Here is an 11,505-nt window from a genome sequence, read left to right on the forward strand (position 1 = left end):
TGCATCCAGCATGAGCATCAAACAAAGCAGAACGCGTCATGAGCTAGCACAGGATCATTTGGGGGGGAGGGAGGGGGGTTGACAAAATATGTCTTTATGAAGGGGTAAAAGTCCCTATTTTTCTCAATCTATGTCATCCCAAAAAAATTCTTCACAAAAGTTACCAGGCTTGGGGGGACCACAACCCCCCTAGCCATACACATAGCTCCGCCAGTGATCCTGTGCATCCAGCATGAGCATCAAACAAAGCAGAACGCGTCATGAGCTAGCACAGGATCATTTGGGGGGGGGGGAGGGAGGGGGGTTGACAAAATATGTCTTTATGAAGGGGTAAAAGTCCCTATTTTTCTCAATCTATGTCATCCCAAAAAAATTCTTCACAAAAGCTACCAGGTTTGGGGGGGCCACAGCCCCCCTAGCCATACACATAGCTCCGCCAGTGATCCTGTGCATTCAGCATGAGCATCAAACAAAGCAGAACGCGTCCTGGTTTAAGCTCTCTGAATACATGGGAGGATTGGCCGAATGATTATTTTTTTCATTTGAAAATACCCACATGCGTCACCGTCGCGATGATGCATGCGTGCACGATACTCCTTTCGTTTCTAAATATAAGTCTTTTTTTATAAAAATTCTAATATGAACTATTCCATCCATTCTTAAATGTAAGTTTTTTTAGATATTCCATTACAAACTATATATATATATATATATATATATATATATATATAGACATATTTTAGATTGTAGATTCACTCATTTTACTTTGTATGTAGTCCATAGTGGAATCTTTAAAATACTTATATTTAGAGACAGAGGAAGTACATATGAAGCAAAATGACTGAATGTACACTCTAAAATACATCTATATTCATCTATATGTAGTCCATATTCAAATCTCTAAAAATACTTATATTTAGGAAAGGAGGGAGTAGAGCGCATCTGGCTGGCAGGTTGTTGTATGATAATGACCGCTTCTCCTTGCCTCGAGTGGCTTCCGGTGCCCCGGGGAACCTCGTAAGGGCTTGATCTTTGCCTTATACTTCCTCCGTTCTTAAATATTTGTTATTTTAAAGATTTCAAATAAACTATTACATATGAATGTATGTAAACATATTTTAAATGTAGATTCATTCATTTTGCATTGTATGTCGTAGTCATTTGTTGAAATCTCAAAAAAAGGATAAATATTGAGAAACGGAGGGAGTATTTCGTTTGGGTGGTCTTGGACAACATTGTTCGTGGAGTGATCGGCGACGGTTTTTTTTTTCTTGGGGCTTTTTCTGTGTACGACCATCTTTGGCTTCCTTGGAAAGCTAGTTTTGTAAGGCCTCTCGATTCTGTCTAGCTAGATCTGGGATGACTGTCTAACCAGTTTTGTCGCCTTTTTCTATAGGTCGGTCGTCTGATCTTTTTTAAAGAAAAGGCTTGAACTGACCTTGATTTTGTATTAATAAAGCCATCAACCAGCTATAATAATAGCCAACAAGACCTTACAAACAATGAAAAATAAAAGAAAATCAGGACGCAACCCTAGACGGCATATACAGATTGAAGAAGGAAAGCTACAGACTACAAACATACAGGGCCGGTCCTATGTTTTGGGAGGCCCTAGGCGAACTCGACGACATGGGCCCCTATGTGCTAAGTCCTAAGACCATATATATGTATGCGTGTGTGTTATATATATGACTTATTAAGAGTAACTTTCAGTCACACATCTTTAGTTTAAAATTTGACTATAATAATTCAAATGACTCCATCGAGAACAATAATAACCAAATTAGACTGACTCCATCGACAACAATAATACTTCAGTGCTTCAAAAAAGGTTTCTTCGGGAGTAGTTTCTTGCCCCTGTTCTTCAATGACATCAACATTGCTTGAAGATGTAAAGAAGTTATTCAAAGAACCCTTCAATGGTAGAATTTTCGGATCACTTTCTTTCTTTTTTCTTCTTTTTTCAGCACCCGACAATTGCTTCTTCTTAGGTAACATGGCAGGCTAATGTCCTACAATCACGAAGAAAAGATCAAAAGAGGATACAAAGAATTAGGAATTTATACATCAGATGATTGGAACCCTAGACATGTACATAGAATGACAAAAAAAATGATAGATTGAATTAGAAAATTTTAAAACTTCGTGCATACTGAAATTGGAGGATGGATCATGGATGTATAGTTGAATCCGTAATTAAATACTAAATAAAGAATAAATAAAGTGCTGAAATTGTCAAATTAGGGTTTGGGGGATGGACTGGAACTGAGGAACATGGATGGAAACATTCAAACGTACTTTAGGGATTGGGGACGGCCGCGTTGCAGACTTCAAGACTTGTAGTCGCCAGTCGGATGTATACTTATATACGTATTGCCGCGGTGCCGCCTTGCCGGATGCCGGATGGCCGGGCCGCTGGGTTGCTGAACTGTCGTGCAGCACGCGCTCCAGCGGGCAGCGGGCCAGCGGCGGGCGAGGCGAGGATGACACGGCAAGGCACCGAGCGACGGAGCGAGGAGGCCAACGGGCGTCACGGCGCCTGACGAACCTAACCTATGAAGGAAAAGGAAAACGAGCAGTCGTCTGTCTGCCAACTGGCGTGAGTCACGGTGCCGCTTCGCGACTTCGCGTTCGTTAATCGATCAGCGATGGCTCGCTAGCTATTTGATGGGCCTAGCCCATCTTATTTCTTTTCTCTAGTTCTTTTGTATTATTTTTACCTATTTTTTGCTGGGCTATAATATAGATATATACTTTGTCATGGGCCCCCCTCCTCGCTTGGGCCCTGGGCCGTCGCCCCGCCGCCATACCCCCAGGGCCGGCCCTGCAAACATATTGTATAAGCACAAGGGGAACCAGGAGTCGTTCCCTCCATCCTCCCCGCTCCCCCTCCCCCTCCCCGCGTAGCTGGCCACTCCGGCCGCGGCTGCCACCAACCAGCCTTGATGGGGTGCAACCCTCGGTCTCCTGGATGCGGGAGCAGCGGCTGTCCGCCCGGGGGTGGCGTCGCTCTGCCCAGCGGTCCGTTGGCTGCCCTACTTCGTGGGAACAGGTTCAAGCCGAGCGGGCGGCAGATCCAGATCAGCCGCCGCGTATCTTGTAGCACGGCGAGTCCTCTATCGTTGCCTTCACTGTCGGACCGACGGATCTGGCCGCCCATCCCTCATCCCAGCACCAGCGCCTTAAATCCATCGTCGTTGTGCCCTTTGGCAATCAATTCCTCTCCTATCAGGAGGATGGGGAGGGATGGACGGAGGTCGTTTCGAGGAAAAGTCGGAGCGCTGGCATGAGGCCGACGGGCAACACGATGCGCTCAAAGGCTCCCCGCTCGGACCGCATTCACTCTTCCCAGCGATCCAAGGACCGCGCTGCCTTCTTAAGAAGGTTCCGCGGCAAATGTTTTCGTTGCCTGAGAAACACCACCGGAGAAAGGATTGCAGAGACCCACTGAGATGCGTTTTCTGTGAGCTCCAAGGGCATTTCGGGAGAGAGTGCCCAAGCCGCCGCAAGCTGCTGGAGGCCGGCCGTGTCGACCCGAAGCCGACGTCCACCAGGGTGCCGGTGCGGGAGCGACTCTGCCTCGACCCTCCCTCCCGCCCCGCCCCACCGCCGACCCCTCCGATGGTGGGCTTCTCCCACACCGACCCGTCCAGAAGGCTGCGCGACAGCAACAAGATGGTGGTTGCTACCCCGGCGCTCGAGCACGCGGAGTACGTTCTTCGCCAGCACACGGTCACCCTCACGGCCGCGGACCAGACGCATGCCACAAAGCCCATGGCGGTGGGCCGGGCCGTCGATGCTCAGCTCTACACTCCGCCCCATCTGCTTCGTGTCACGGCGCACCACCCTGAAGCCTTTCTGGTGCATTTCGATCAGCCGGCGCACCGGGACAATGTTGTCCATCGCGGCATCATCAAGATGGACGGCGGCAAGTACTTCGTCCGAGCCTGGCACCCCGACGACCACGCGGCCATCCTGAAGCTCAACCTCCATGTGCGCATCGTCGTGGAAAACCTCCCCATGCAGTTCTGGAGCCTGGAGGGGGCGAACGAGGCGTTCGGTGACTTCGGCCGGATCGATCGCCTTGACAGCCGCACGTACGAGCGTGGGCACACTAAGACCTTTGCATGCTGGCTGTGGGGCTAGGACGTCGCCCACATCCCGACGAAGAGGGTGCTCTGGGTCCTGCGACGGGGCGTGGGGCGTGTCGATGAGATCTCGGTCTCTCCCCGCCAGACCACAACGTGCCTCCTTCGCCGGGCGTGCACTGATACGACCTCATCATCCATGCGGATAGAGTGGAGGACCGGACTCCACTCTCGCCGCGATCCTCACACTCCGGCTAGAGCGGACTGCCGTCCTCCGAAGAAGAATACAACCGCCCCATGCCAAGGCTCTCTGAGCCGGGCTCTTGGGTGGCTGGCATTGAGGATGGCTAGAGCAGGACGAGACGTAGTGTCCTCCAAGTGGCCACGTCAGGATGCAGCAGCTTCCCCATCCTCGGCGACAGGTGTGACCACGACGGGGACGACAACGGCAGCCGTAGCAGCAGGTCCTGGAAAGACGCACTCCGGGGCCACGGCCGCCAGTCCAAGAGCAAGGCGCCTGAAGCGGTGGAGCAGCACCACCGTAGCAGAACTCTCGGCCCGCGCCACCACAGGGTGGGCGCAAGGGGCCTGTCGGTGCAGCGTGCGACGCCGCCCCTGCCCCTGGTGCCAAGAGCCCCCACCCCCCCTCCGGAAGAGGACCCGATATCTTCCTTCTTCACCTTCGCCGACTCAAGCAGGGCCATCTCCCCCCACCGCGGACTGACTGCATGCAGTTGGAATCTGAGAACGCTATGCTGGAGGCCCTGGCCACCCCTCTCGATTTCGAGGAAGACGCCGACGTCTCCAGCAATAACAAGCGGGAGGCCGAGCACACCCCACTTGCGCTGCTCCCCAACATCATGCCCTGTGCCACCCAGCCAACTACTGCATAGATAGCATTTCAGGTTGAGGCAGTCACCCAAAAGGTCAACACCATGCAGATTTGGAAGAGGTCGGGCACCACAGATCTTCAGAGCCTCTTTGCCCAAAAGCCGGTTTCAGTGCTTGCCTCCCCAAAGCCGCCTCGCTCTTCAGCTCCCCCAAGACCAGAGCAACCTCAGTTCCCTCCCGCATAAGCGCAAGAAAGGCTGCAGCAAACTGCACGGTTCCGGTGGCGCAAAGATCAATTCTCCGGCTGGTCCAGGAGCTGGGCAAGATGGGACCAAGTGACAAGATGACTCCACAAGCTACAGATGCTCTGTTCAAGAAATTTGAGGTGCCCCTGACCAATGAAGACATCGACGTGATTGCTTGCCTCACCAACCTGAATGTTGACGCCCTGAGGATGATCGTGGCTGGCATGATCGGCCCTGATGGCGCTGCCAGCATGGCAGTTTAGTGTTCTAGATGTGTTTTAGCCTTCTTAGTCTTCGTCGGCGGCTGGCCTTAAGCCAGTTGGAGTTAGGTTTATCTTCCATGTTTAGTCTCAGGTTAGCGAGCAAGGCTAGACAACGACGGGGTTTTGGGCATGTTGGTGGCCATCATTGCCCCCCCGGCACGTCTGGTGGTGTATTGTATCCCTTATTTTAGCAATGATAGTCGACGGAGAAAAATCTGTGTGCCCCCATGAGTACAAATTTCTGCAATGTGTTATCATGGAATGTGAGAGGCCTCAACACCCCAGCTAGACGTATGACGATCAACGAGGTAGCAGTTACACATAAGGCAGTGATTCTCACAATACAAAGAAACAAAGACCGAGCAATGGTCACCTACCTTAGTCAGGGAGATTGGTGGATCTGCGCTGCAAGGGTGTGTAGTGCTGCCCGCCCTGGGTACTAGGGGAGGAGCGGCTATTCTCTGGAATAAAGACTGGGTCTCGATCGCATCACATGCAATTGGCAGATTCACAATCACCGCAAAGGTCACAGAAATCAGGAATAATTAGCAATGGTGGCTCACAATAGCATATGGCCCAACCAATGATGCCCTCAAAGAAGATTTTCTGCAAGATATTGCCACCAACGCGCCACCAGCAGGAGAGCCCTGGTTAATCATTGGAGATTTCAACATGATTTATGAAGCAAGGGACAAGAGCAATTTGAACCTGAAGAGGAGAATAATGGGAAGATTTAGAAAAGCCCTTGATCAAGCGGGCCTCAAAGAGATCAAGTGCCAAAATAGATGTTTCACTTGGAGCAATGAAAGAGAACAACCAACTTTCTGCAGCATTGACAAGTTTTTTTGTAATGTGGAATGGGAAACGACCCACGGAGGCTCCATTCTGAACGCTGCAGCAACGTCTGTCTCTGACCACTGCCCGTTGCTTCCGTCACAAATCATAAACCCTCCGAGACCGGAAAGATTCAGGTTCGAAAACCACTGGCCAAAGCTTCCTCAGTACGCAGAGACAGTAATACATGCATGGACTAGACCGGTGCCCCACGACTGCCCTTTTATCCGGCTCAAGGTCAAGATGAGAAGAACAACAAGGGATCTCAAAACCTGGAGCAAGTCGATGATGAGCCAAGCTAAAATTCAGTTCCACATTGCGCAAGAAGTAATCCTCAGACTAGATATCGCGCAAGAATCAAGGCTGCTGTCACCAGAAGAACACTACCATGGAAAGCAGCTAAAATCTGGAGTCCTGGGACTGGCGGCCATAGAAAGGGCGCGGAAGAGATAGGCCTCGAAGGTGACCTGGCTAAGAGCAGGAGACGCTAGCACAAAAAAATTTCATGCAAAGTATAGCGCCAGGAAGAGAAAAACTTTATTCAAACACTTAAAACAGAGGATGGTGCAATGATTGTTGAGCACAATGAAAAGGCAGCAGAGATACACCGGCATTTTTTCAGCCAGCTTGGGTCAAGATCGCAACGGGCTCATACGTTCAACTGGGAGGCACTGGAAACGCCAACCATATCAGGGCAGGGAATTGATATTCCTTTCACAGAGGAAGAAGTGTGGGAATCAATCAAAGCCTCTTTGGCTGAAAAAGCACTGGGACCGGATGGCTTTATGGGCAAATTCTTCAGAGCTAGCTAGAGTACTATAAAAGAGGATATCATGGCTGTTTTTACAAAATTCTATCACGCAGCAAGCTCAAACTTTGAGGAGCTAAACTAAACCTTCATAGCCCTGATCCCCAAGAAGGAGGAAGCGAGAGAGGTCAAAAACTTCAGGCCCATAAGCTTGATGAGCTCGGTTGCAAAATTGATCGCCAAAGTACTCTCAATTAGGCTCGCCAAAGTCATCGGAGAGGTTGTTTCCCCGGCACAATCGGCATTTCAAAAAGGAAAATGCATACATGATAGTTACCTCTATGTGTAAGGGTGTGTGAAATCGTTGCACAGACACAACAAGCCGGCTCTCCTTTTTAAACTAGACATAGCAAAGGCTTTTGATTCGATGTCCTGGGATTATCTCCTGGATCTGCTAGAACAGCTAGGTTTTAGTGTTAGATGGAGGGATTGGATCGCCCTCTTGCTCTCCACGGTGTCCTCATCATGCCTGCTTAATGGAGTCACCGGTCCACCGATCCTACATAGGCAGGGCCTACGGCAGGGCGACCCACTATCGCCCCTGCTATTCAACCTAGCAATTGACACTCTTCATCGCCTCCTGGCCGCTGCTATGGAGCAAGGAATTCTTGCCCCTCTACCTGGAAGGGGAGTTAGCATGAGAGTTAGTCTCTATGTTGATGATGCCATTATCTTCACGAACCCAGACAAGCAGGAGGTCGATACTTTGTTAGATATCCTGAAGATGTTCGGCGATGCCATGGGCCTTAGACTAAATCAAGAGAAATCTTCTGTTGCTTCGATTAGATGCCAGGGCCTAAACCTTTTAGAGGTGTGCTACCTCTTGAGCACTGCGTTGGTTTTCCCTTGGAGAGGAAAGGGTGATGCAGCAAAGTAGCGTAAGTATTTCCCTCAGTTTTTGAGAACCAAGGTATCAATCCAGTAGGAGGCTATGCGCGAGTCCCTCGCACCTGCACAAAACAAATAAATCCTCGCAACCAACGCAATAAGGGGTTGTCAATCCCTACACGGTCACTTACGAGAGTGAGATCTGATAGATATGATAAGATAATATTTTTGGTATTTTTATGATAAAGATGCAAAGTAAAATAAAAGCAATGAAAATAACTAAGTATTGGAAGATTAATATGATGAAGATAGAGCCGGGGGCCATAGGTTTCACTAGTGGCTTCTCTCAAGAGCATAAGTATTTTACGGTGGGTGAACAAACTATTGTTGAGCAATTGACAGAATTGAGCATAGTTATGAAAATATCTAGGTATGATCATGTATATAGGCATCACGTCTGAGACAAGTAGACCGACTCCTGCCTGCATCTACTACTATTACTCCACACATCGACCGCTATCCAGCATGCATCTAGAGTATTAAGTTCATAAGAACAGAGTAATGCCTTAAGCAAGATGACATGATGTAGAGGGATAAACTCATGCAATATGATGAAAACCCCATCTTGTTATCCTCGATGGCAACAATACAATACGTGCCTTGCTGCCCCTACTGTCACTGGGAAAGGCACCGCAAGATTGAACCCAAAGCTAAGCACTTCTCCCATTGCAAGAAAGATCAATCTAGTAGGCCAAACCAAACTGATAATTCGAAGAGACTTGCAAAGATAACCAATCATACATAAAAGAATTCAGAGAAGATTCAAATATTGTTCATAGATAAACTTGATCATAAACCCACAATTCATCGATCTCAACAAACACACCGCAAAAGAACATTACAACAAATAGATCTCCACAAGAGAGGGGGAGAACTTTGTATTGAGATCCAAAAAGAGAGAAGAAGCCATCTAGATAATAACTATGGACCCGAAGGTCTGAGGTAAACTACTCACACTTCATCGGAGAGGCTATGGTGTTGATGTAGAAGCCCTCCGTGAACGATGCCCCCTCCGGCGGAGCTCCGGAACAGGCCCCAAGATGGGATCTCGTGGATACAAAAAGTTATGGCGGTGGAATTAGGGTTTTGGCTCCGTATCTGATCGTTTGGGGGTACGTCGGTATATATAGGAGGAAGAAGTACGTTGGTGGAGCAACAGGGGGCCCATGAGGGTGGAGGGCGCGCCTGGGGGGGGGGGGTAGGCGCGCCCCCTAATACGTCTCCAACGTATCTATAATTTTTGATTGCTCCATGCTATATTATCTACTATTTTGGACTATATTGGGCTTTATTTTCCACTTTTATATTATTTTTGGGACTAACCTATTAACCGGAGGCCCAGCCCAGAATTGCTGTTTTTTGCATATTTCAGTGTTTCAAAGAAACAAAATATCAAACGGATGTTGGGGAACGTAGTAATTTCAAAAAATTTCCTACGCACACGCAAGTCATGGTGATGCATAGCAACGAGAGGGGAGAGTGTGATCTACGTACCCTAGTAGACCGAAAGTGGAAGGGTTAGCACAACGCGGTTGATGTAGTCGTACGTCTTCACGGCCCGACCGATCAAGCACCGAAACTACGGCACCTCCGAGTTTTAGCACACGTTCAGCTCGATGACGTTCCCCGGACTCCGATCCAGCAAAGTGTCGGGGAAGAGTTTCGTCAGCACGACGGCGTGGTGACGATCTTGATGTTCTATCGTCGCAGGGCTTCGCCTAAGCACCGCTACAATATTATCGAGGATTATGGTGGAAGGGGGCACCGCACACGGCTAAGAAAACGATCACGTGGATCAACTTGTGTGTCTAGGGGTGCCCCTGCCCCCTATATAAAGGAGCAAGGGGAGGAGGCCGGCCTACTAGGAGGGGGAAAGGAAGTGGGGAGGGAGAAGGAAAGGGGGGCGCCGCCCCCCCTCTCCTAGTCCAATTCAGACCAAGGGGGGAGGAGGCGCGCGGCCCACCCTGGCTGCCCTTCTCTCTCTCCACTAAGGCCCATATGGCCCATTACTTCTCCCGGGGGGGTTCCGGTAACCCTCCGGCACTCCGGTTTTCTCTGAAATCACCCGGAACACTTCCGGTGTCTGAATATAGCCGTCCAATATATCAATCTTTATGTCTCGACCATTTCGAGACTCCTCTTTATGTCCGTGATCACATCCGGGACTCCGAACTAACTTCGGTACATCAAAACTCATAAACTAATAATATAACTGTCATCGAAACCTTAAGCGTGCGGACCCTACGGGTTCGAGAACAATGTAGACATGACCGAGACATGTCTCCGGTCAATAACCAATAGCGGAACCTGGATGCTCATATTGGTTCCCACATATTCTACGAAGATCTTTATCGGTCAGACCGCATAACAACATATGTTGTTCCCTTTGTCATCGGTAAGTTACTTTCCCGAGATTCGATCGTCGGTATCTCAATACCTAGTTCCATCTCGTTACCGGCAAGTCTCTTTACTCGTTTCGTAATACATGATCTCGCAACTAACTCATTAGTTGCAATGCTTGCAAGGATTATGTGATGTGCATTACCGAGAGGGCCCAGAGATACCTCTCCGACAATCGGAGTGACAAATCCTAATCTCGAAATACGCCAACCCAACATTTACCTTTGGAGACACCTGTAGAGCTCCTTTATAATCACCCAGTTACGTTGTGACGTTTGGTAGCACACAAAGTGTTCCTCCGGCAAACGGGAGTTGCATAATCTCATAGTCATAGGAACATGTATAAGTCATGAAGAAAGCAATAGCAACATACTAAACGATCGGATGCTAAGCTAATGGAATGGGTCATGTCAATCACATCATTCTCCTAATAATGTGATCCCGTTAATCAAATGACAACACATGTCTATGGTTAGGAAACATAACCATCTTTGATTAACAAGCTAGTCAAGTAGAGGCATACTAGTGACGTTTTAGTTTGTCTATGTATTCACACAAGTATTATGTTTCCGGATAATACAATTCTAGCATGAATAATAAACATTTATCATGATACAAGGAAATAAAATAATAACATTATTATTGCCTCTAGGGCATATTTCCTTCAGTCTCCCACTTGCACTAGAGTCAATAATCTAGATTACACAGTAATGATTCTAACACCCATGGAGCTTTGGTGCTGATCATGTTTTGCTCGTGGAAGAGGCTTAGTCAATGGGTCTGCAACATTCAGATCCATATGTATCTTGCAAATCTCTATGTCTCCTACCTGGACTAGATCCCGGATGGAATTGAAGCGTCTCTTGATGTGCTTGGTTCTCTTGTGAAATCTGGATTCCTTTGCCAAGGCAATTGCACCAGTATTGTCACAAAAGATTTTCATTGGACCCGATGCACTAGGTATGACACCTAGATCGGATATGAACTCCTTCATCCAGACTCCTTCGTTTGCTGCTTCCGAAGCAACTATGTACTCCACTTCACATGTAGATCCCGCCACAACGCTTTGTTTAGAACTGCACCAACTAACAGCTCCACCGTTTAATGTAAACACGTATCCGGTTTGCGATTTAGAATCGTCCAGATCA

The 11,505-nt window shown here is 48.5% G+C and overlaps 1 protein-coding gene across 1 annotated transcript; it reads left to right on the forward strand.

Annotated features, from left to right (window-relative positions):
- Positions 1-3,246: 3,246 nt before the first annotated feature.
- On the forward strand, positions 3,247-5,546 carry LOC147980534 (uncharacterized). The gene has a single exon (XM_087515650.1). It carries the CDS (start codon positions 3,247-3,249, stop codon positions 4,144-4,146), a length of 900 nt encoding a protein of 299 aa, XP_087371776.1. The 3' UTR covers positions 4,147-5,546.
- Positions 5,547-11,505: the final 5,959 nt, after the last annotated feature.

Source organism: Triticum urartu, chromosome 3A, assembly GCF_056163025.1.
Source record: "Triticum urartu cultivar PI428250 chromosome 3A, HENAU_Tu73, whole genome shotgun sequence".
NCBI classification, from domain to species: domain Eukaryota; kingdom Viridiplantae; phylum Streptophyta; class Magnoliopsida; order Poales; family Poaceae; genus Triticum; species Triticum urartu.